General features: G+C 35.0%; 1 protein-coding gene across 2 annotated transcripts; it reads left to right on the top strand.

Moving 5' to 3' along the window:
- Positions 1 to 1,862: 1,862 nt before the first annotated feature.
- On the top strand, positions 1,863 to 24,301 carry LOC111696086 (flocculation protein FLO11). Of its 2 annotated transcripts, none has more exons than XM_023465618.1 (8): positions 1,863 to 1,884; positions 10,439 to 11,523; positions 11,816 to 12,985; positions 15,468 to 15,614; positions 15,793 to 16,203; positions 17,753 to 17,899; positions 21,468 to 21,591; positions 23,696 to 24,301. In XM_023465618.1, exons 1-8 carry the CDS (start codon positions 1,878 to 1,880, stop codon positions 23,896 to 23,898), a joined length of 3,294 nt encoding a protein of 1,097 aa, XP_023321386.1. In that variant the 5' UTR covers positions 1,863 to 1,877; the 3' UTR covers positions 23,899 to 24,301. The 2 variants fall into 2 exon arrangements, with proteins under 2 accessions (XP_023321386.1, XP_023321387.1); XM_023465619.1 differs by lacking the exon at positions 1,863 to 1,884 and adding an exon at positions 4,301 to 4,350.
- Positions 24,302 to 26,386: the final 2,085 nt, after the last annotated feature.

Raw genomic sequence — 26,386 nt, 5'->3', positions numbered from 1 at the left:
CTTCTCTGGGTTTAAATATCCTTCTCTTTATCTTTCTCTAGTCTAAGTATTCTTCTCGGGTTAAAGTGTTCTTCTCTGGCTCAAGTAACCTTATCTGGTTCAAGCTTCCCTGGTTTATGTACCCTTCTCTGGGTTTAAGTATCCTTCTCTTTATCTTTCTCTAGTCTAAGTATTCTTCGCTGTTTTAAGTATTCTTCTCGGGTTAAAGTATCCTTCTCTGGGTTCTAGTATTCTTCATTGGTTTAAGTATCCTTCTCTGGGTTCTAGTACTCTTCTCTGGTTTAAGTATCCTTCTCTGGGTTTAAGTATTCTTCTCTGGTTTAAGTTTATCTCCTCTGGTTCAAGTATTCTTCTCTGGGTTTAAGTATTCTTCTCTGGTTTAAGTATCCTTCTCTGGGTTAAGTATTCTTCTTTGGTTCAAGTATTCTTCTCTGGTTCTAGTATACTTCTCTGGGATTAAGTATCCTTCTCTGGGTTAAAGTATCCTTCTCGGGTTAAAGTATCCTTCTCTGATTCAAGTATCCTTCTCTGGTTCAAGTATCCTTCTCTGGTTCAAGTATTCTTCTCTAGTTCAAGTATCCTTCTCTGGTTCAAGTATCCTTCTCTGTTTCAAGTATTCTTCTCTGGTTAAAGTATTCTTCTCTAGTCTGAGTATTCTTCTCTGGTTTAAGTATCCCTCTAGTCTGAGTATTCTTCTATAGTTTAAGTATCTCTCTCTAGTCTAAATGTTCTTCTCTGGTTTAAGTATCCTTCTCTGGTTTCAGTATCATTCTCTGGTTTCAGTATCCTTCTCTGGGTTAAAGTATTCTTCTCTGGTTCAAGTATTCTTCTCTGGTTCAAGTATCCTTCTCTGGTTCAAGTATCCTTCTCTGGTTCAAGAATCCTTCTCGGGTTCAAGTAATCTTCTCTGTTTTATTTATTTTTCTCTGGGTCGAAGTTTTCTTCTCTGGTTTATGTATCCTTCTCTGGTTCAAGTTTCTTTCTGGTTTAAGTATCCTTTTCTAGGCTCAAGTTTTCTTCTCTGGTTCAAGTATCCTTCTCTGGTTCAAGTTTCCTTCTCTGGTTCAAGTATCCTTCTCGGGTTCAAGAATCCTTCTCGGGTTCAAGTAATCTTCTCTGTTTTATTTATTTTTCTCTGGGTCGAAGTATTCTTCTCTAGTCTAAGTATCCTTCTCTGGTTTAAGTATCTCTCTAGTCTAAGTATTCTTCTCTGGTTTAAGTATCTCTCTAGTCTAAGTATTTTTCTCTGGTTTAAGTATCCTTCTCTAGTCTAAGTATTCTTCTCTGTCAAAAAAACTTCTCTTATTCAAATATTCTTCTCTAGTTCAAGTGTTCGTCCCTGGTGTAAGTATTCTGCTCCGGGTCTAGTGAGAGTAGTTTTCTGCTCCGGTTCTACTATCCTTGTTCAGGATAACACTTTTTCTTCGTTTCTTATATATGTTCCTGCACCATATGGTTTAAGGAACTATGATTTTAGCCTATATTTCAGTAGGGAGGTAGAGAGGTATGGGACAAAGTATACGGAGGGTGGTGGGGGAGGGGAGGTGTGTTAAAAGAATAATTTAAAGATAAGGTTTACCAGTCACATGTTCGGACACTTTCAGTTTATACTTGGAACTCCGACTGAGAATTAGTTTCAAACTTAATCCGGGAGCTCTCCGGTGTTCTTAGAATACACTTTTACTCCTGACAATTCAATCCATGTATGTTAATTGTCCCCTGATCAGTTGAACCGTTAAATTAATCCAAATTAACAGTGGTTTTTCAACTTTACCTTAGGATTTAAGTTGAATTAAATCAATAGAGTTTAGTTATGAAGAGGATCTGTAGAGAAGAAGCCAGATAAAGTATTTGTTGTATTCTAGACCAGTTCAACTATGACAGGTACTTGAACTACACTTATCATCATGGTAAAAGTTATTAGAGTTAGATCGATTCCTAAATCCTAAATTGTGAAAAAATACAAAATATGGAAACTGAAAACTTACTTTTTTACCTAGCTTTATCTTTATATATACTTTGCTTGTATGTCTGGTCGGGCCAAACTTTGTTGTGGGACCTCACATGACCCCAGGGTTTAAGGTTTATGAACGATCAAAATTTCAAAAATTTGCCTCCAACATAATTGGATCTTCATTAAATTTTGAAAATCCGCGAAACTTTTTTATAAAATGTATACAAAGAGGAAATGTTTACAAAGAAATTGAAGTTGGGCGCAAAAGCGCTCTGAAATCCAGAATTTTTCTTCTCCTACTCTAACTCTTTCAATCTTTCTTCTACTGCACAGGCTGTAATCCTTCTCCTACTGCACCTGTAATCTGACACCTTACTCTTACTAAACCTGTATTTCTTTTTCTACTCATTAAGTAATTCTTCTCTAATTGCACTTGTGATCCTTCTCCTACTCCACCTGTGATCCTTCTCCTACTCCACCTGTGATCCTTCCTACTCCACCTGTGATCCTTCTCCTACTCCACCTGTGATCCTTCTCCTACTCCACCTGTGATCCTTCTCATACTCCACCTGTGATCCTTCTTCTACTCCACCTGTGATCCTTTTCCTAAAATAACTGCAATCCTTCTCCTACTCCTCAAATAATCCTTCTCCTACTCCACCTTTGATCCTTCTCCTACTCCACCTGTGATACTTCTCCTACTCCTCCAGTAATCCTTCTCCTTTTCCACCCTTAATCCTTCTCCTACTCCTCCAGTAATCCTTCTCCTACTCCACCCTTAAACCTTCTCCTACTCCTCCAGTAATCCTTCTCCTACTTTATCTATAAATCCTTCTCCTACTACACCAGTAATCCTTCTCCTACTCCACTTGCGATCCTTCTCTTTCTCCTCCAGTAATCCTTCTCCTACTTCATCTATAAATCCTTCTTCTACTCCACCAGTAATCCTTCTCCTACTCCACCTGTGATCCTTCTCCTACTTCACCTGTGATCCTTTTCCTAAAATAACTGCAATCCTTCTCCTACTCCTCCAGTAATCCTTCTCCTACTCCACCCTTAATCCTTCTCCTACTCCACCCTTAATCCTTCTCCTACTTCTCCAGTAATCCTTCTCCTACTTCATCTATAAATCCTTCTCCTACTCTACCAGTAATCCATCTCCTACTCCACCAGTAATTTTTCCTCAACATCACCTGTAATCGTTCTCCTACTCCACCAGTGATCCTTCTCATACTCCACCTGTGATCCTTCTCCTACTCCACCTGGGATCCTTCTCCTACTCCATTTGTGATGCTTCTCCTACTCCACCTGGGATCCTTCTCCTACTCCATTTGTGATGCTTCTCCTACTCCACCTGTGATCCTTTTCCTAATATAACTGCAATCCTTCTCCTACTCCTCCAGTAATCTTTCTCCTACTAAACCCGTAATCCTTCTCCTACTACTCCAGTAATCCTTCCCCCTACTCCACTAGTAATCCTTCTCCTACTCCACTAGTAATCCTTCTCCTACTCCACGAGTAATCCTTCTCCTATCCCACAAGTAATCCTTCTCCTACTCCCCCAGTAATCCTTCTCCTATTCCACCTGTAATCCTTCTCCTATTCCACCTGTAATCCTTCTCCCACTCCACCTGGAATCCTTTCCACCAGTAATCCTTCCATGGTGTTAAAGGTTTAGAAGCTATGTGAGCTGTTCGTTGAAACCTTATTACAATAGAGTATTGTCTTCCTCACACCAAATTATTTATATATTAAGGAACATACTTAATTTAGCTTAGGGTAAGCAATCAGAGAAAATACTTGGATATAATTGAAATATTTGAAATCAATGCACTTCATGGGCGGGTATTGGAAATCGTTCACCATATGTTCATTATGTTAATACTAAATACATATACCATAATACATATCTTTGCAACTTGGATTGAATTGCTTAAATTCAAGGGTGGGAAATAAAAATGGTTTCTTAAAAGTTATTTTATCTTTTTATGTACTTTTACGCAAAACTCCCACCCCCTCCCCAAAAATATTACATTTGGTTTTGTGAAAGACAAATCTCTTTTTCATCCTGAATTCCACAGAGATGCCAATTTGTCCCTCCCCCCCCCCTTTTTAAACCCTTGTGTATTACTCTTGTACTACGACAGTTGACAAAAAATATTGAAATTCTTCAATGATTAGAGAGAGAGAAACTAATTATTAATAATTCTGTTTTATATCCCAGGGCTTATCAATATCCTTGTTAAGATATGATTTACCGCAGGTTAATCTGGGTGGAAAAACTTAAAAGAATAATTTAAAGATAAGGTTTACCAGTCCTTATCTTAAACTGTTCACAGATACAAGGTGACTTGTTCAAGAAGTGAGAATATTTATTTCATACCACGGTCTACAAGGTTATTAACTTAAGATGATTATCCATAACCTATATTATTCTAGTATTTCATAAAATTTACATTTAAAAACTAGGTTATACCAACTGTTACTCATTTTTTGACCTGTGTGAACTTGTGTCCCAATGATCTCGTGAGCAAGAGATGATTTATTTGTTTGTACTGTCTCGTTCTGATCTGCTAAAAAGTCAGCCCGATTCTTCAAATGAACGGGAGTTTACAGTAGTGTAGTTATAATGAAAGCTGTTTCACGAACGGATTCTAACTTCTAATCATTGCTATTATTAAATAAAACAGGCTAATAGTCGACCAAAGGCAGCATTTTCAAAGTTACAAGTACAATGAACGAAGACATAGTTGGTTTTAGTGGAGTGTACCTTGTTGCAGTTTTGCATTTTAAAAAGACTATCATTGAAATTTCATTTAAAAAACCTTTGTTCAAAAGAAAATCTGAAACAATGAAAATTGAACGGTTTTTATGACAAATTCTCTTTAAAAGTGATTTGTGGATTTTTTCGGCAGAGATAAAGAGGAATCTGACTGAATTTATCTCTTTCCAGGATATTTTTCCTCATTATTACTCAGATAAAGTTTAAAAAGGTATGGTAAACTCTTAAGATAAAGGTTCCCTTGAAAACACTGGACAGTCTCTTAAATATATCTGTGTGGTCATGACAACCCTGCCCAGCAAACTCAAGTATTCCATCAACAAACAAACCACTAGATGGGAGTGTTGACTGTTGGTTCAGCTCCATGAGTAGATTATATATACACACAGTTGCGGTTAATCCCTCCTTAGCTTCGGATACAAAGCTTGTGAATAGATAGAATTGCAGGGGGAGTCATAAACATGCGGCTAAAGATGTAAACGTGAAAAGGTCTCCAATACATATATATACTAGCTTGTTTATAAAGGGACTGTAAGGGTATTCAAGTGACACTCCTGCTAAGATCGCAATGCCCAATTCACAACGGTACCCTTCAGAGTGTTTTCTGATCAAGTATAAATTTTGTATCAATGTTTATAACTTTGAAAACTGATTATTTTCAATTGTGGATTCTCTATAAAAGTGCTTTCGCCTTTCCATTGCAGGAAAATATATAGGAATTACCATGATTAAGCGTTTTTTCTTCCACATTATTGATCAGACGAAGGATTTTAAGTGTATCGTTGTGAATCGGGCATTGTCACTTGAAATTACGCTTACAGTCCCTTTAATGGAAAAAAGGATGTAGGATACCTACGGTTAAAGTATGCGCATTGCGCGCATTAAGTTATACTGTAAACAATTATCTTAAACTTGTCCAAAAGTCAGAAGTTTGTGTTGTTAATCTCTAAAACAAGCATTGATCTTATTCTAATGCAGATTTCAGAATTTATTTAATTCATCTTTAATATCCCTTGGTATTCATACCCTGTAGGGATAACTATAATTTAGGGATCAAGTATTTTGCATCAAATTTAAAAAGGCTCACATTGAATATCAAGATCAAGCTTTAATGATTAAGGATACTTTAAACAAAAGTTCCGATTTCAGTTTTTACTATCTGAAATTTTTATATTTTTTTCTAGCATTAGATAGGATAGTTTCAAAGGTATTGCATGTTTCTAACTTCAGCAGGAGTTTTTGACTTCCATGGTAGATTTTTAATGTGAGAATGGGCATACCACTCCTGTATGCCGAGTCCATGAGCGCCTGATCCAATCAGGGTTCAGTCATATGTTTGTTGTCTATTCTGAACCATATAGATATAGTATGGCGGTAATATCTTTCTATCTATCTCATTATCCAATTAGAGATATGAATCCTGCGATCGGCGCTATCAGTTAATGGAAATATTTACTTCTACTGAAACTATAGTGTTACAGTTCACAAATATCTAAAATAGCTTGTTGGTTGAACTTGATTAGTTGCATGATTGTTAATGATTGTCATGTTGAAGAATTGAATCAAAGTGCGTAGAATATATCCTTCACCCAGATGCAAGAATGATTTCCTCTCATGTCTAATCCGTCTTATCGTGGAATAAGTAATTTTTAAAGTTCTTTCTTTAAACTGAGCTAAAAATAGTCACTGACATGCTTTGCAGGCCATGTGCACATAGTCGTAAATTTTACATCAGTTTTCTTCCTCATTTTTCCATCATTTATTCCTCATTTCTCCATAATTTTTCCATCATTTCTTCACCATTTTCCCCTCATTTTTCCATCATTTCTTCCTCATTTCTCCACAATTTTTCCCTCATTTCTCCATTATTTCTCCCTCATTTCTCCCTCATTTTTACTTCATTTCTTCTCTTCTTTATTTCTTCCTAATTTCTCCCTCATTTCTCCATCATTCCACAAGAGAAGATGATGTACTATTATTCTACATTTATTATTTAATTAACAAGATAGACTTTTTAAATTGTGTGTTGATGATGGACCAAATCTCAGAGAGTTCATAGTTTATTGAAAATATATTTCAGTTTGGGTTGACCCTCCTCAGTTCTTCAGATTGTTTCTGTCACAAAGATTCAAAACAATCGACTTTGCTTTGGGAACAGCTATATAACTATAACATATGATGATTGAGTAGTATCCAAAATGCTCCAAAACACCTTTAAATGTTTTAAATTTGTGATTCCAAGATTCTAAAGTTAAAGGTCGTCGTCAGCAATTAAAAGGACTGTATAACTAATATCATGTTACCCTAACTCCATTTAAAGTAAATGCTTGTCCATTCAACAACGGTGACCTTCAAATCTTTGTCTGAGAAAAAATGATCGAGTTTTCCAGCTTTTTTCTTTTTACAAATTGATTATTTTTAATTGAGGTTTCTTTTACAAAACAATGGAAAAATTGTCAGACCACTTGATCAGGTAAAGGTTTAAAGGGTAATTTCCACTTTATTGATCAGGTAAAGGTTTAAAGGATATTTTCCACTTTATTGATCAGGTAAAGGTTTAAAGGATATTTTCCACTTTATTGATCAGGTAAAGGTTTAAAGGATATTTTCCACTTTATGGATCAGGTAAAGGTTTAAAGGATAATTTTTTAATTGGGCATAGTCCTCTTATATAACGGAGTCTGGAGGATAACTTGAAATTACAAGAACATTCTCTTTAAGGAGTGAAGTTGATTAAACCTGTATTTATGTGGATACATTAACCGTTAATATTTAAGTCTTGAATGTAAAAACTGCATGTAATGGTTTACACTAAACACACCCTGTGTCCTCTATGCATCTAATAATTAACTGTTTCATGAACCGAGAGAATAAAAGGATTAAATTTCAATGAAAATTAGAGAAAATTTGATTTTATACATTTTGTTCTTTCTTTCAGTTTATCGTCTTCAATAGTGCTGTTAAGGAGAAGTAAATATTCAAGAAAACTTAATAATAATATTTTAAAATCTAAATTGCATTAGTACGGAATGTATTAAGGTAGTGTAATGAAACTTTAAAGAAAGTGACTGAAAGTTTAAAGGGTTTAGAAGAATGTAATCAGTTATAGTTAGAGCAGTACAAAAAAGGAAACGTAAAGAAAGAAATTCAGAGTAGAGGAAGTACATGGAGCATAAAAGGGAAGAGTAGAGGAAGTATAGAGCATAAAGAGAAAGAGTAGAGGAAGTATAGAGCATAAAGAGAAAGAGTAGAGGAAGTATAGAGCATAAAGAGAAAGAGTAGAGGAAGTATAGAGCATAAAGAGAAAGAGTAGAGGAAGTATAGAGCATAAAGAGAAAGAGTAGAGGAAGTATAGAGCATAAAGAGAAAGAGTAGAGGAAGTATAGAGCATAAAGAGAAAGAGTAGAGGAAGTATAGAGCATAAAGAGAAAGAGTAGAGGAAGTATAGAGCATAAAGAGAAAGAGTAGAGGAAGTATAGAGCATNAGAGCAGAAAGGGAAAAGTAGAGAAAGTGTAGAGCAGAAAGGGAAATGTAGAGAAAGTATAGAGCAGAAAGGGAAAAGTAGAGAAAGAGTAGAACAGTAAAGAAAGTATAAGGCATAAAGTGAAAAGTGGAGAAAGTGTAGAGGAAAAAGAAAAGAGAATAAAAATTTAAGAGCAGAAAAAGAAAAATAGGGAAAGTTAAGAGCAGAAAAAATGTAAATCAGAAAGTGAAATGTATAGATTTAAAACAGAAAAGGAAGAAAAGAGTAAGTGTAGAGCAAAAGATAAGAAGAAAAAGTGTAAAGCAGAAAAGGAAGAGTAGAGAAAGTGTAGAGCAGAATGGAAAAATAGAGAAAGTTTAGAGCAGAAAGTAAAGAGTATAGAGAAAGATTAAAAAAGAAAAGGTAGAGGAGAAAAAGTTTTGCAGGAAGTGAAAAGTAAAGAAAGTGAAAACTGAAGAAAATGTAGGTTAGAGATTAGAGAAAGTGAGAAAAAAGGGAAAGGGTATATAAACAGTGATAACCAGAAAACAACGGAATAAAAGACGACATATTGCAATACTCAAGTGTACTTCATGTTGTTACAACGCAAATAGATTTACGTGACATTTATTAAATAATTAATTTAGTGAAATGAGTCTGTTTACACTGCAAACTGATGTGTCTCATGCTCATTGGACTTTTTAAAGTTATAACTTAATTCTAAAAGTCATCTTCCTATTCCAGATTTCTCTGGTTATCACTGTAAGGAAAGGGTAGAACAGAAGGGAAAAATAGAGAAAGTATAGAGCAGAAAAGGAAAAATAGAGAAAGTATAGAGCAGAAAAGGAAAAGTAGAGAAAGTATAGAGCAGAAAGGGAAAAGAAGAGAAAGTACAGAGCAGAAAGGGAAAAGTTGTAGAAAAAGTGTTGTAAAGCAGAAAGTGAAAAGTAGAGATAGTACAATTTTTAGAGTCAAGAAATGATTATCTTGAAGAGTTTGTCGACCAAACCTCAAGAATTTTTAAAGAATATTGAAAGCCAAGACTTTGTGAAGGATTAAGTTAAAAATGAAGAAGTTAAGTAAAGGTTAAACCGAAGGAAATGATTGACTGAAATAAATATTATTAAATGCGATTTATAAGAATGCGTGAATACTGCAAGTGTGTATAGGATAGGGGAAGGGTTCTGTATATATATATCTAGAATACATCAGGGTATAAGGAGGTAGAGACAATGCATTCTTCAGCTATTATACAATACATGCATATATATTGTTCAACATGTCACATTCAGCCTAAATAGATCCAGTTTCAGTTTGTCAAACTATTTATAATAGAGTGCAATGTGATACAGGGAATAGTATGTTGCATGATTAAACTCTTACATAGATTCAATAAGAATTCATCTTTTTCAAGAGCTATTGAGAACAAATATGTATGCAAAAAGTTAGCTTTTCTCCTACTTGTAAAATCAAAATTAGAGGAGTTATGAAGTTGCAAAAGAAAAGGAGTACCACAGTAAAATGGCATAAATTTGACATTAAGGTTCTGTCTCTAGTTGAGAGGAAATGAAGGGAGGGTTATCTCCACTATATATAGTTCCGCCCAGCATTGTAATTGTACTTTGGTGTATTTATATTTATGAAATATAATTCTTGGATTTTACAAACACATCGAAAAACATGTAGAAAAGAAATTGTTTTTATTTTTTAATTCGAAATAGTTGAGTAAAGTCAGACATAATATCACCCGGTTCAATAATTGATGTAGGATTACTCAAAAAGTACAGGACTTGAACAAAATATAGACAGTTTATTTCTTTATCATTAGTAAACTTTTTCTTTTTCATAAATATACTTTGCTTGTCTGTTTGTTTGTTTGAATTTGGATCCAATAAACGTCAAAACGGCTGAACCGATCGGGAGCAAATTTTGTGTGGGCCATCACGTGACCCCAGGGAAGGTTTATGGATTATCAAAATTTCCCAAAAAGCCTCCAATGAAATTCGATTTCCATAAAATTTTGATGATCCGCGAATTTTTTTTGAAAATCCGCAAACTTTTATTTGTTTTTGGTTTACAATGTATGAAGCGCCCATAGATAGCTTTTATAAATGTCATAAACTTTCTAAGACGCTAATAATCAAGTTCGTTATATACAAGCAATTTTCATTCTAGTACTTGTAACCCCAATTTTTATCTATTACATTTTTGTTAATTATACAATGTTTTTTTTTTTAGTTTCCGTAAGATCAATGGAGGAGGAGCGGAATGAGGATCTTCCAGTCTGGAAAAAAGATCTGATCGTGAAACGAAAAGATTCAGAGATACTGGCGAAGAGAACTACGGATGTTCTTGAAAGTCGTCTTCTTAGTAGAGACGAGATAGCAATGAACAAAACAGCTGATATTATTAAATTCTTCAATCAGGTGGCAGATGGCGATACTGGCGCACAGACTAGGTTTCCTCCCCACCATCTACCGATAAAACCTGGCATTAACATTCATCCGAAGACCAGGAATGGAATGTTAAAGCGAGACGAGGGTGGTGTTACAACAAGGCAGGCAGTGCGCTCTCATAGAGAGTATCCAAACCGGCACGACCTTTTACATCTCACTCCCAGTCCCGTGCTCAGTACACTCCAGTCAGAGGAGTGCGGGACTTCCCGACTCCAAAATTCACCAGAAACCTTTAGTGACTCATTCGACAAGAATAGACATATTCCTGAATATCCTCTAATAAACCAGGATATAATAGAAGTGGTGCAGGCTGATATTGTCATATTCTCTGATAGCGACGAGGATGATACAGCAGATAAGAATTGTCGCTATGTGACGAACCGTTACTCTGACGACTCTCTGGGATCTCAACCTATGGGGGAGGACAAGCGACTGTTCCTCAGCAATGCGAGGAGTGAGATTGATCCACGAGGGTTGGGTGGGGTAGGTTCCAGGGTTCAGAGGAGCAGACTGGCAGGGAAAAGGAATGTAGGACGAGATAATCTTATAGGAGGAGGAGGGGGAGGAGATAGCGACGGTATGATGGGTTCAGGAGGAGAATCAGATAGCTCAGAGGAGATACATTATGGTCCTGGGTTCGTATCCCGTCTCAAATCTCGTTATATGTCCGTAGCTTTGAGAGGAACTCCGCGGGGAACTATTGGTACCCTGAGAAGAACGGCATCACTGGAGGATTTCCTTGAGATTGAGCGGAGTAAACAAGACGAGAACAGAGAAGCTGGAGTAAGATCTCCGGTTCAAAAATATCAATCCAGCCGGAGCAGTTATGGAAGGATTAACTCCTCAACATCCGGAGTTGTATCTCAGGTTCAGTTTGATATTATTCAATCCTCTTTAATTTAAGTAACCCAAGATGTTGTTTAAACAGTAAGTGTATCCCTTTGCAACTGCGTTTAAACTGATTTCAGCATAAATATAAGTTCATAAACAGCTGTTTTTTTCCATGAAATTTCCAATTTAAAAAGAAAATTAAAACACTTGTTCTCTTTTTCACAGCTTTACTTAGTTTAGTTTACGTGTCTTGACTATATTTTAATATATACTAAGATTTTGTTTGTAACACCCTGACATTATTTTTAATATCAAACTCGATATTTAGGCAAAGTCTAAGAGGGAGTCGATGAAACGAGCTCAATCTGTTGAGGTTCTATCAATTCTTAACGATTCTCCTAAACCTAGAGACAGTGTGTTATCAGATGCATTTTTCAAAAATGATATTCTTCCTCCGAGTGAATCCCCCCCACCTCTACCCCCTAGAGAGAAGACGGAGCAGAGTAATGTGAACCTTGTACTCAATACTGCTCCAGCTTTAGTTAATGATATTGTTATAATTGAAGAGAAACCAGGACCAGGTGGCCCAACCATTCAAACCATTCAACCCAAACCATCCTTTTCAAGGTCTAAATATTCATCAAGTGTAACCAAACCCGTTCCTAAACCTCCTTCCGCAGGAGTTCTCTTCGGAGTTAAGGACAGAGAACTCCCTGCTCCGGATACCGTGAAACAGACCAGGAAATTGTTTGAATCTGAGAAGTCTGGATTGACCGAGAGTAAAGTGATAGCAACCAATGGGTTAACCAAAGCTAAATCTACTTCCAGCTTATATACCAAACCTGTCATCAAATCTCTGACATCGGAGAAAATAAAAAAGAAGAACTCAGAGGAAGATCTTCCAAAGTCAGTCCAATCTTCAAATGCCATGTCGGGAAGGACGGGGCTGGGTCGGAAAACCTCGTCTAAACCCGTCTCGCGTCCTTCTGGTTCCAGGTTCACCAGCGGAGGAACCAGCTCTGGCAGTCCGGTTAGAACTGGTTCCAGAGAATCTTTGCTAAGATTACAGAAGAATTCTAGTCCTTCTGTCTCCAGGCCGGCCATACCAGCTAAACCCAGTCATTTGTCTCCGATAGTAAACATAAACAATCCTTTCAGGACGGCATTATCCGACGCTACCCGGAGTTCAGGATTAAACAATGTTCTCACCAAAGTAAGAAAAGAGAGTCCCATATTAAATGAACCTCTTCCCAATGAGGTTGAGAACGTAAGACTAAATCTACAACCTGTAACCAAGAAAATTCATTCTGAAGATACTTCCAGTAATACTGAGCACCCTGAGTCTGAGGAAGGGACTAAGAAAATATCGGCGGATTCTATTCAAAACATCCGCAAGGATGGAAACGTAATGAGTTTCAATTTTCCTGAGTTTTCTCCAGGATCAAAATCTCATCTGCCAGGTTCTCCAGTTTCTAGTACATCACCATCAAACAAACAGGCTAGAGCACATCACTTTAAACTTACTCTATTTCATTTATTTTATTTGTTCAATCCTCATTCTTTTGTTAATATCTACTTGATGTGGTTAATAATTATAAATGTCTTTATCCATCTTATACATCTTGTTTTATCCCTTGTCTACATCTAGTTATATCCCTTGTCTGTATCTATCTAGTTCTATTTCTTGTCTTTATACATCTAGTTTTATCCCTTGTCTTTTTACATCTAGTTATATCCCTTGTCTTTTTACATCTAGTTTTATCCCTTGTCTTTTTACATCTAGTTTTATCCCTTGTCTTTCTTCAACTAGTTCTATCCATTGTCTTTAAGCATCTAGTTCTAATCCTTGTCTTTATCGATCTAGTTTTATCATCTAGTTTCATCTTTTTTCAACTAGTTCTATCCCTTGTCTTTAAACATCTAGTTCTATTTCTTGTCTGTATACGTCTAGTTTTATCCCTTGTCTACATCTAGTTATATCCCTTGTATTTATCCATCTATTTCTAATCCTTGTCGCTATCCATCTAGTTCTAATCCTTGTCTTTATCCATCTAGTTTTATCCCTTGTCTTTTTTCAACTAGTTTTATCCCTTGTCTTTAAAAACCTATCTTTATCCCTTGTCTTTTTACATTTAGTGTTTTTCCAATACACGCTAGCTTCCCTTGTTTTTTAAAACTTGAAATGATACATCAGGACGCCCCCCCCCCACTCTCACTGCCACCAAATATTTTATTAAGGCAGGTTTTAATGGTATGGATTTTAATTGAGTATCGTGACGCCTGCTCCGGTTGAGTAATAAAGGTTTGATGTGAAGGCTTAGAACTTCTTCTTTCTGATTCACCAACGTGACCCGTCAATAGATAGGTTTCGCGGATTTATTTTCATATCTAAGATCATGTTTCCTGGATCTTGATTTAAGATTTAGAATCTGATATATTGGTGTGTGCACTTTGCACTGTATATACTGCCAGAGTGATAATATATATAATATACAGTATCCAGTACCTTTCCATAGATTAGTCATCCTTTACCTTTGTTCTCTCCTACCCTACCTCACTGATGGGGGGGGGGGGGGATACGTTAATTTGTTTATTGTTAAAGGGGGTTGTGGCAAACTTTTTGTTTTCAAGTCGGGAAGCCAGAAATGTTAGGGATAGAAGACATGCCAGGGATACAAGGGATACCAGATAATCAGGGATAACAGATATCAGGAATACCAAGATTATCAGGGATACCAGGAAAAACAGAAATACCAAGGATAGGTTGCAAAATACTTTATCTTTTAGGTGTAGTCTGTAACCACAGACATTTTTAGGGTTTCTGCTGAACACTGTTTAAACAATTTTTTTTTGTTATTTGTTTACAAATTTCTCTCCAAAATATCTTGTCAATTAAATGCATCCAACTTTACAGTTTTAAAATTTATTTTCAACCCTAGAAACCCGAAGTGGTGGGGGCCGGGGGGATATTTATTAACAATCTTTATTCTTTTCTATATTTTGTTGGACGACTCCAGGCCGGATGAATATCCGGCGTAGATTTTTTCATATATTCTGGTGGAATGAATTACCTTATATATTTGGGTTCTACTCCAGGTCGGAGTAAGTGTACGGTAAATCTTGCCTTTACATCCAGGTGGGAGTAAGTGTACGGTGAATTTTGCCTTTACTCCAGGTGGGAATAAATATACCTTACATCTTGCCTTTATTCCAGGTGGGAGTAAATATACGGTGAATTTTACCTTTACTCTAGGTGGGATAAATATACCTTACATCTTGCCTTTATTCCAGGGGGGAGTAAATATACGGTGAATTTTGCCTTTTCTCCAGGTGGGAATAAATATACCTTACATCTTGCCTTTATTCCAGGTGGGAGTAAATATACGGTGAATTTTACCTTTACTCTAGGTGGGATAAATATACCTTACATCTTGCCTTTATTCCAGGGGGGAGTAAATATACGGTGAATTTTGCCTTTTCTCCAGGTGGGAATAAATATACCTTACATCTTGCCTTTATTCCAGGTGGGAGTAAATATACGGTGAATTTTACCTTTTTTCCAGGTGGGAATAAATATACCTTACATTTTGCCTTTACTCCAGGGGGGAGTAGTTATACTGCAAATTTTGTCTCTACTCTAGGTGGGAGTAAATATACGGTAAATCTTGCCTTTACTCCAGGTGGGAGTGAATATACGGTGCTAAATGTTGCCTGTCATCTCAATAACGCTTTGTCTGATTGGAAACCATAACCTTGACAATTTTAAGTTAACATTATCATATCTGTCTTCCTTCTGAGCTGGTAGGTTTTGCTAAATTTAGTACGCACAGGTGTAGTGTAGTGGTTACTTTAAAAACATCCAGAATAAAGCTCCTCGAAGTTGCCAATTTAATTATATTTGAATTTTATTAAAATAACTATTTGCTTCAATAAACTTTTAACAATCTTAACTGATGCAAGATTGTGATACGCTCTACTAGGTTGGAGTCATTAAACCCATCAGTAGAGATGCAGAACTAGATATTCCGGAGATAAGACCCAGATCTGTCATAATTAGTCCAGACAAGACGAACAACAACAAGAAGACAGACTCAGTCCACGGGCAATCCTGGTCTTCAAATACTCAGGTCAGAAGAATATTTTATTATTCTCCAAACAGATAAATGAAAATCCTGAAATTTCTAAAGCTTATTATGAATTTGAATTTTTGTTATCTGTACAGTATATATATTGTTTAACACAACCCTATTCTATTTCATTCATGAAATTGAAACTGAATTGAGGTTCTATCATCTATTGTTTCAGAAACATATCAAAACTACAGTGGAACAATCTGCTCCGGAGTTGATTAAACCTTCGAGTTCTAAACCTGTGATAACCAATGGATGGGAGAAATCCCCTCCCGTCATTCCTCCAAGGAATGGAAGTAAGCTTGAACATTTGGCTTCTCCGAAACCTAAGATTACGGAGAAATATTTTGATTCCAACATTGAAGCTGAGCCTTCTCCTCCGGGAGCAAGGAAGGAACTGAATATTAGTGATGAAGGAAAGGTTGATGTGACCGACAAGGCTGGAGGTGGTGGAGGATACAGAGAGAACTGGAAAGCAAGGCAGGAGAAACAAAACACTTTAGTTTTCAACTTTACTAACACTAAGAAGGATGTTTCACACATAGAAAACGACGGTCTGGATCTGACAAATAGAACCAGTAAAAAGGTAAATTACAAGTCTAAATTTAAAAAATAAAATTGTATTGTTACGCCGGCATTTAAAATATCCCGTGATTTAAAGTATTTCCTTATTACCAGTCTGGGTTCCCATCTCATGTTCAAATTATGCTACAGTTGTAATTGGTTCAATTACATAATGGTTGTAACAGGGATATCAAATATATAAATAGTAGACCAGGATTATTAGGGATATTAGGACACCTGGGATACCAGAAATGTTAGGGATAGAAGACATGCCAGGGATACAAGGGATACCAGATAATCAGGGATAACAGATATCAGGAATACCAAGATTATCAGGGATACCAGGAAAAACAGAAATACCAAGGATTCATGGTATACCAGGGGTGCTAGGAATACATGGTATACCAGGGGTGCTAGGAATACAAGGTATACCAGGGATGCTAGGAATACAAGGGGTACCAAGGATACCAGGGATACTTGAGGTGCAAGGTATATCTTGTGGTTATGTCACAGTGTGGTAAGGATTAAGGAAGCCTTGTTTGACCTTATCCTGTCCTGTATTCAAATGGCAGACTGGAGTAGGAGATTGGAAACCATAGTTTATCCATGACATCTGTTTTCACAATATGCAATATTAATCCTGCATTTGATATCTTAAACTTTTAGCTTTAATGTTTATTTTATCTCGTGATGATTTGATATTGTAATTTATTCTGGGTTAAACTCTCACAGCCAACTTACATCTAAACTCCCTCTATCATGTTTCCCCCCCTCCCCTCTCCTTCCCCCTTATATGCATGCAATCAACCCCCCCCCCCTCTTCCCCATAAACAACTCCCTCCCTCCCTTATTTAAATCCAATCCTTCCAATCTCCCACAAACGCCCATTCTGTAAATTTACTATAATATCACATAATAACTTGAAGAGACATAATAATAATATGTTATAAATCATAATATGGTATTGTGTATGAATGGACAAATGATAATTGAAGATGAGATGGGGGGGGGGGGTAAATAAATTATGACTCTCTAACTGGAAAATACGATAGACAAAGTTTTATTAAAAATCAATTTATTAACCGTGAATTAGAAATTGACCACCTAAGTTAAAAAAAAATATGTTTATTACCTTTTCCGTTGGTTTGCATTTTAGCTCCTAGCATGATAAAAAGTCTGTGGAAATTTTAACTTCTGTCTCGATCTATATTGGTATTAATTATTCTGCCTCACCCTTTGATTAATTTATACATTAAAGAATCCTTACAAGTTAAACCATGGACTTATTCATTATAAAAACTTGTTTTTAAGTTTCAATATTAATAAATCATATTTTAAAAAAGAATTTGAGCGAATTATTGTAAATTTTAGTGACTACAAATTGATCTATTTGATCTATGGATTTCATTGTTTGGGTTGCAATTGCTATTTTTGTATCATTATAATTTCATGAAATGAAATACTTATAATTATAATTCTCCTATCCTTTAAACTCAATATCAGTGTTTGTTTGTTTATCATCTTATTGAATAGTTAAATATGATGACTTGACCAATATATTGTATCTCTAGGGTGTTGTTTATCTTGATTCTAACGGAGAGTCCTGCGACGGGATCGTTAGTGAAGAGGATTCAGAGCTCATCAGTTCATACACTTTCATCGGAGCATTCATCACAACTGGCAAATCTTCTATCAGAACGAAGAATTCATCTAAAAAGGTTAGTAAATCATAACAAATTGATCTTCAGCTTAGGATAAATTAAGTTGGTTGATTAGGGCTAGCTTATCTATAGTTTGGATGACATGAAGTTAGTTGTTAAGGGTAGCTAGTAGCTTATCTATTTTTGATGACTTTAACTTAGGTGGTCAATTGCTAATTCACGGTTAATAAATTGATTTTTAATAAAACTTTGTCATTTTCGTATTTTCCAGTTAGGGAGTCATAACTCTAGTTTTTTAGAATTATATCATTTTTTTTATTTCGACATAAAACCGGATAAAGCAAATACTCCGGTATAAACCGGATAATGCAAATACTCCGGTTTAAACCGGATAATGCAAATACTCCGGTTTAAACCGGACAAGGCAAATACTCTGGTATAAACCGGATAAAGCAAATACTCCGGTTTAAACCGGAAAAGGCAAATACTCTGGTATAAACCGGATAAAGCAAATACTGTGGTATAAACCGGATAATGCAAATACTCCGGTTTAAAGTTTTTAAACCGTATAAGGCAAATACTCTAGTAGAACCCGGATAAAGAAAATACTCCAGTATAACCCGTGTTAAAGAAAATACTCCGGTATAAGCAGGATAAGGCAAAAATTCCGGTGTAAACTAGAAAAAGCAAATACTTTTGTATAAACCGGTGTAACGTTAAATAAGGCCCGGGCGTTATATTTGGTCCGGGTTATAACTTATTATAACTTATTATAACTTAATCGTGACACCGGTTCAAGCAAATACTCTGGTAAAAACCTGTTTAAAGATAATTCTCCAGTAAAAACCTGTTTAAAGAAAATACTCCAGTAAAAACTTGAAAAAATAAATACTCCGGTATAAGCAGGATAAGGCAAATAATCCGGTATAAACTAGAAAAAGCAAATACTTTAGTATAAATCAGTTCAAGCAAATACTCCGGTATAAACCGGTTTAAAGAAAATAATCGGGTAAAAATCGATTAATGGAAAATTACTCCGCTGTTTAATGCAAATACTCTGGTATAAACCAGTTATAAAGCAAATACTTCGATAAAAACTGGTTAAACCAAATGCTCTGGTATTAACCGGTTAAAGGAAATACTCCGGTAAAAACCGGTTACAGGCAAATACTCTGTTGTAAAACGGATAAGACAAATACTCTCACTGGAAACCTCACATTTATTATCCTTCTTTTAATTAAATGCAACATATATTAAAATAAAAAGTCTTCTAAAATTATGAATTTTAAATCTAAATGGAAACTTTATTCGGCTATTATTGATTATCTTGGTTTAAAATTTTTTTTATAAACAAGTCAAACGCAACATAGTTTTAGTCACCTAACCAACGAGACACGAAATCATTGAAACCGGCCGCATCATCTTGATCCTGTTCATTTCCTTCTTTTCACGGATTCTTTCAGGAAAAAAGTGGAAGGTTATTTTCGTTCTAAATCTTTTTAGTTTTAAACATAAACGTCATGTCTGAGAGTTTTGGTTTGAACCAAGATTTAAGTAAAATATTTAATTTCTGAAGGTTTTCATGTTACTATGGAGTTGTATTACAGCAAATCCTGTGTGAAGAAAGTGTGGTGGTAGTTTCTTAACATCTGGCCAATATATAATTATATTATATATAAAAATACATACAAATTGTATTAGTCAATAATTTACAGTACACCCTTTGTCTAACAATTTATTTTTTATTTTTCCTTATTTTGGAATAGATTCCAACAAGTGGTGTAGACATCAAAAATGATTCGAAAAGTTTATAAAAACATTTAAATTTTATCATCGATTCCTTCATCCATATCCTGTATTTTATATTTATTTGTCTACCAATCCTGTATTTTATATTTATTGATCATCCTGTATTTTTATATTTATTGCTTTATCTATCCTGTATTTTTTATTTATTGCTTTACCTATCCTGTATTTTATATTTATTGATCTACCATATCCTTTATTTCATATTTATTTATCTACCATATCCTGTATTTTATATTTATTGATCTACCTATCCTGTATTTTATATTCATTGATCTACCTATCCTGTATTTTATATTTATTGGTCTACCATATCCTGTATTATATATTAATTGATCTATACCTATCCTGTATTTTATATTTGTTGATCTACCTATCCTGTATTTAATATTTATTTTATGTTTTTGATCTACCTACCGTGTATTTTATATTCATTGATCTACCGATCCTGTAGTTTATATTTATTGATATACCGATCCTGTATTTTATATTTATTGATCTACCTATCATGTATTTTATATTTATTGATCTACCTATCATGTATTTTATATTCATTGATCTACTGATCCTGTATTTTATCTTCATTGATCTACCGATCCTGTATTTTATATTTATTGATCTATCTATTTTGTATTTTATATTTATTGATCTATCATAAATTTAATATTTATTGATCTAAATTTTCTGTATTTTTTATTTATTTAGATTTATTTTCCTTGTTTTGTATTTTAAGAACCTATCATTTTGCTTCTTTCTAAATCTTGATTATTTTACTCCATTAAACCAGATTGATCAGTTTATTCATACTTTTACACTTCACAAAAACAGGGGCGGATACAGGATTTAAGTAAGGGGGGGGGGGCAAGATTTTTNCATTTCATTTCGCGTATACTTTATTTATCCAACTTTTTATATTCTCCAAATTATTCATGATGTTCTCTTAATTTTAATATTAATTTTTGCCTGGTCCTGTGCAATCCTCACTCGTCAGAATACATTGAGCTAACCATAAGTTTGGAATCGCAGGATCACAAGCAATGATCTCTGTCTTATGCAAATTCAATTCCTCTTCTAAATCTCGTGTTGGTCAAACCCTCCAGGGATAACTAAAATAAAGAATCCAGCATTAATATTCAAATTTAAAAATGCCCACATTAAATATTAATTGTTAAAGATTAAGGATACTCCGCACAAAAGTTTCTGGCTCAGAATTCTTTTAAATCTTCAACCTGCGTATTCAATTATCTACGAAGAACTAAACTAAACAAACTTTATTTCAAATTATTATTTCTTTCTATCACGTGATCGATCCCAGGAGAATAGGATCGTCAATGATATGGTACCTTCCGAGGAGATGGATATGAAGAATTCTCTATGAAGGAGGGGGAGGGGGGGGGTCTGTATTCCCTTTAGTTTGTGAGATAAGGATATTTCTTATATTAATGTGAACCTGGGAAAGTAAATCCTGATAAGCTAGGTCAACTTGACTCATTGTATACACTATACAGTGTGCAACGTACATAACATCAATATATGTCCTTAATTACATAAATGATTGTGTACGTTGTTGTTGTTGTAGCTTCATCCTGGGTCAGGATCTTCGAGTTCTTCCAGTCCAAGGAAATTAGAGGCTTCTATAGGGTGGGTCCATAGGCTGGTAGTGGGAAGGCTGGTTTGATTTGCATGGCAATTAAAAAGGTGGTTTGTATCGTGAGGGAGTGGTTTCACATTTGGGGCATTTATTTTCAATTTTATCATCTAATCAGTTGGGTGATCTTACTTTAAGATTGCGAGTAATCTAAATAATGTTTTGTTTCAGCTGACAATAACCTGGAAAGATGAGACGGAAGTATTTGAGTATCCGTCCTTCGAGTCCAGTAAAGAGGAGGACCTGGAGCTTCCTTTAAAAACATTAAAATCTAATACTCCGGTTGGAACTTCAGGTAAACACTTCAAATATATTTAAATACGATTATATATATATATATATATATATTTATACTAACTAATTATTACAAGCTCTAACCTTTTAATATGGTTTTTATACTTGCTAACCCATATGTAATATATAGTTCTGTTCCTGTTCGACGAAACTGTGAGAATTATTGATCCATGAAACCAATTAATTATATATTTTTACTAACTAAACCTGTGTTTACAGCCGGCCTTGAATCTTTGGAGGATTTGATCAGATATATCCCTGTTATAGATTTATCCCATACTAAACCTTTAGATTTGTATAGTTATAGATCTACTCCAGTACCATGTAAAGTAGCAACAGTATCCAGAGACAAGCATAGATTCTTGTCCCAACCCAGTTCTGGGTTAAGATATACTGAGAGATCTTCTACTATATCTGGAGATGTATTTACAGATGATTTACAGGGGTTACCTTTGGACAACATTGATAAATGGGGAGAGACCACTTCAGTTGAACATAAAAAAGTAAACCAACAAGATTATTTCAAGTATAATATCTCTAGACCTTCAAAGTCAGAGATGCAAGTGTTATCTAGTATGAAACCTGAAGATAAACCCGCTCCTATATCTCAGACACCCTTACCGAAACCAAGGGGGAGTAAGCTGCATTCAAAACAGAACATAAATCATGAAGTTCTTAGTCGGGACAAAACTCATGATAGATCTGTATCCAAACATTCGTATATTCATAATCCCGAAGAGAACCTAACCCAGATCCTGATACACACCAAGGCAGAGGAATTACTCCGAACCTTGAAATATAAAGATACCAGTGTGCTCCGATATAACCAGGATGAGTTGAATTGTCCACCCTTCAGATTACCGAGTACTAGAGCTGAGTACAAATCATTCTTTCTTCATTTTGGTGTTCCCAGACCCTTCTATAAATCATTTTCCTTTGTATAGTCATTGCAGAGTTAGAACTGGTTATTAAGATTACAGTAGTAGGTCCAAGCTGTACATTGTATAAGCTAGAGCTGGATATATCAAGAGAACATAAGCTGGAGCTAGAGATATAATGGGAAACTTCTAGCTAGAGCTGGAGATATCAAGAGAATATGAGCTGGAGCTAGAGATATGATGGGTAACTCCTAGTTGGAGCTGGAGATAACAAGAGCTGGAGCTAGAGCTATGATGGCTAACTCCTAGCTAGAGCTAGAAGTTCACCTGAAAATATAAAAAAGATAAACAACAATCTAATCTGTGTAAGAATACTAGTTAGATCTTAGGAGATAATTTTTTTCTAAACCGAAATTTAATTTAGTTATTTTGTGTTCAGGATAAAAAGAAATGATAATCATTTTCCTCTTTTATTGCATTGACATCTCTCTTGCGTTTGCGATAAATATTTCCTAAAAAATTGTGTAATACAAGAATACTCGGTTTTCAACTGTTTCCATATACATTACACTGAATTGTGCTCCCGTCCTCACTCCCAACTCAGGGATTTAATGAAACGACATATTATTTAACCTGCTCTAAATATCCGGATTTCAGTATCTCTATTGGTATACTGTATATAATTATTAGGTTATTTAGAATAATTAAACAATGCATTATCTGCATCCAACACAGTGCAGATATTATGAATGAATATCATAATCAAACACAGTATACACAGTAGCATACTTAACGATCTCATATATTTATTCATTTCTTAATTAGTAGTTGTGCAATTAGTGCGCAGTATTTAATTAATGATTAAAAACATTTTGTGTGTAAAGCTAGTTTAGGAATACTTGGTGTTCGCTATGAACAGTTTGTGATATACGCTGGGAATCCTGGTTTCTGAATATAGTTGTATTAATTTAGTTCTAACAGTATGCATATATTGCCTAACTTTACTGTTCTAGCGTGCACCTAGTTTGCTCACATATTAATTATAGATATTATAATAAGCGAATAAACACGGGAATTTACAGACGGTTGTACGTTTTTTATGTCTGTTCGAAAAAGCAGAAGCAGCTTAATCTTAAATGACGTTGATAGTCTAGTCAATACCTTCTTTAAGTTCCCATGTTTATTAAGACTCTTTGTGTAAAATATATAAAAACCTATTTTGTTCAGGAGGTTTAGGTAGTTACACCCCTAGTAAGATCCAGATGACAGAAACTCCGTTCCAGCTCGGAGTATCCAGGAGTATTCCTTCTCATCTACCCTCACCAACTTTGGATACTTCTCAGTCTTCTCCCTCCTCCGATACATATTTACGTCCCTCCGATACCGGAGTCAGTTGGGGAAGCTCCGAATCATCTGATATTCTCTTTTAGTTTTTTTAAAGTCTCCTTTCAAGTATTTGATCCTGAAACCATCCTTTTTTTCTTTTTCTCCCAAGATCTTGTACTTCAGGTTTACAATTATCCGATATTTCCTATTTAGATGCATACCTAGAGAACACTAATGATCAGGCCTTGGTGATATATATGAATCGATTTTACAAATTCGTGGTTTATTGTGAACTATATTTCATCATTTTTCACAAAAACCATTATGAATTATTAACACCAGATGGAACACTAACCAACAAATGTTTTCATATTATCGTTTCGTGAAAAGTTTTGAATTATTTAACATGATATTAAAAGGAATGTTTAACGTAATCTGAAGCGATCCTCTGTTAGAATATTTTGAATTATAAAAACAGCCTCTTACTATTTTGATTCAATAATCTTAGTAAAATAACCCCAAAAACATCCCTCTTAACCCTAAAACAGTTTCTAAAAATTTTTGATGAACTCTGGAAGGTTGGTCGTGATCATTTTACTTCTCACTCCTTTTAATTGCTACGTAATAACATAATTATATTTTCCCATCCTATCTCCTATTCTTCTAGTGCGCTATTTCCTCTCCTGTATCCTACCCCCCCAAACTTCGTTATATTAATGTAAACCAATGTGGATCAGAATAAAGCTGGACTCTGTATTTTGATAATTAATAATATTGATGAATTGTTTTGTGCCAGACATATTAAACCATTATGTACTCCTACTGCAAACTAATTTCCTATTGTCTGTACTGCAAACCAAAACAGTGTGTACTTGCTGATGAATTTACGATTTTATTGTTTCGTGATGATTTTACAAATTGAACAACATTTATTGAGATACTGTAATTTTATTGAATAATCAAGAATTACATGCCATACACATCATATATATCTTATATTTGCTGGATCATGCTTTAGTGTCATTGATGTAATCTTTATGTTACTGGCCTAGAGGGCATTCTTTCCTATCTAGATTCGTGGAAATATTAAATATTGATTTTTCTAAATAAATGTGCTTTACTATTTGATTTTTTAGACGCTAGCTAGCTATGGTTTCTCCAATTCTTCTGAACGTTTCTTTCCCGTATCCTGGTTTTATTCTCCTGTATAATTAAATCTTGGTTCTACTTTCCTGTATCCTAATTCTACCTTACTTTTATCCTGGTTCAACTCTCCTGTTATCCTGGTTTAACTTTCCTGTGTCCTGGTTCAACTCTCTTGTATCCTGGGGTCTACTCTCCTGTATCCTGTCGTTTACTCTCCTGTATCCTGGGGTCTACTCTCCTGTATCCTGGGGTCTACTATCCCGTATCCTGGGGTCTACTCTCCCGTATCCTGGCTCCCTTCTAGTAAAAATTCATGTGAACTCACTTTCGCCTTCAACCAATTCATGATCCCTGGAACTTGCACAACAATTTAGCATAAACTCGTAGCATCTAGTTCCTGGATCTAACTTCTCATCCGGAGTTCTCAACATTTCTCGGATTCTTTGACTGATTTATCCTCATTTTCTCTTCTTGGAATTTTAGATACGATCTAGTGCTCCCTATTTGTGTTTTAACATTAACATGTTAATCACTCAAACATATAGCTTAATATAAATACAGGGTTATCACAAAGGATGAGACTTTAATGCCGACCTGATAATCTTTAAAAAAGAAGATCTGTAGGTTCAATAAATTTGTATATGGTAAATTGAATATTAAGATAAATAGCATTTTCAACTGCTGTAGTAATCTATGAATATAAAAAATAAAGGTGAAAATATCGTAAAATCATCTCTGAAGTCACATCCTTTCATATTTGTTTAGAGATAGATTTATAATCCCAGTTTTGTATATATCCTGAACCTAATAAGTTTGAAATTGGTAAATACCTGTATATGAAGCTGGCTGGAGGCTCAATTCAACCACCTGGGACGGTTTCCTTCAGATTTCTCCTCCAGGTCTGGATCAGATCTACCACAGCTTTAGCATCTCATTCGTAATACTAGATCTTACCTTCTTCTCACACACTTCTATAATCTAGTTTTTTAAATATTTTCCCCGAGAATTATTCTCGTAATCGTCTCCTTCCCTCTCCGCTTCTTATTATTTCTCAAGCCAAAGTTATGACAATTATTCGTGCGTCGTGCATTGTGCTTAGTTGCTTTGTTTAACCTTCATTTAATGTCATTTATACTTGCAATCATTTGCAGTTCCTTGTATACTTCTTAAACCTTTAGTTCCTCGTATACTTCTTAAACCTTTAGTTCCTTGTACACTTCCTAATCCTTTTATAGTTCCTTGTACCGCACTTCCTAAACCTTAATTTCCTTGTACTAACTTCTAAACCTTTAGTTCCGTGTATACTTCTCATATCTTTTGCTTCTTGTATTCTTCCAAAACTTTTAGTCCCTGTATACTTCGTATACCTTTAGTTCCTTGTACACTTCCTAAACCATTAGTTCCTTGTACACTTCCTAAACCATTAGTTCCTTGTACACTTCCTAA

Source organism: Eurytemora carolleeae, unplaced genomic scaffold, assembly GCF_000591075.1.
Source record: "Eurytemora carolleeae unplaced genomic scaffold, Eaff_2.0 scaffold113, whole genome shotgun sequence".
In the NCBI taxonomy this organism is placed as follows: domain Eukaryota; kingdom Metazoa; phylum Arthropoda; class Copepoda; order Calanoida; family Temoridae; genus Eurytemora; species Eurytemora carolleeae.
Note: the sequence above shows the minus strand (reverse complement) of the source record. Positions and strands in the feature narration are given on the sequence as shown.

What these genes read in the sequence shown, in the direction of transcription:
- LOC111696086 (XM_023465618.1), top strand. An exon ending in CGAAGAATTCATCTAAAAAG is followed by an intron (nt 17,900 to 21,467) that starts GTTAGTAAATCA and finishes GTTTTGTTTCAG; the next exon opens with CTGACAATAACCTGGAAAGA. An exon ending in TACTCCGGTTGGAACTTCAG is followed by an intron (nt 21,592 to 23,695) that starts GTAAACACTTCA and finishes TATTTTGTTCAG; the next exon opens with GAGGTTTAGGTAGTTACACC.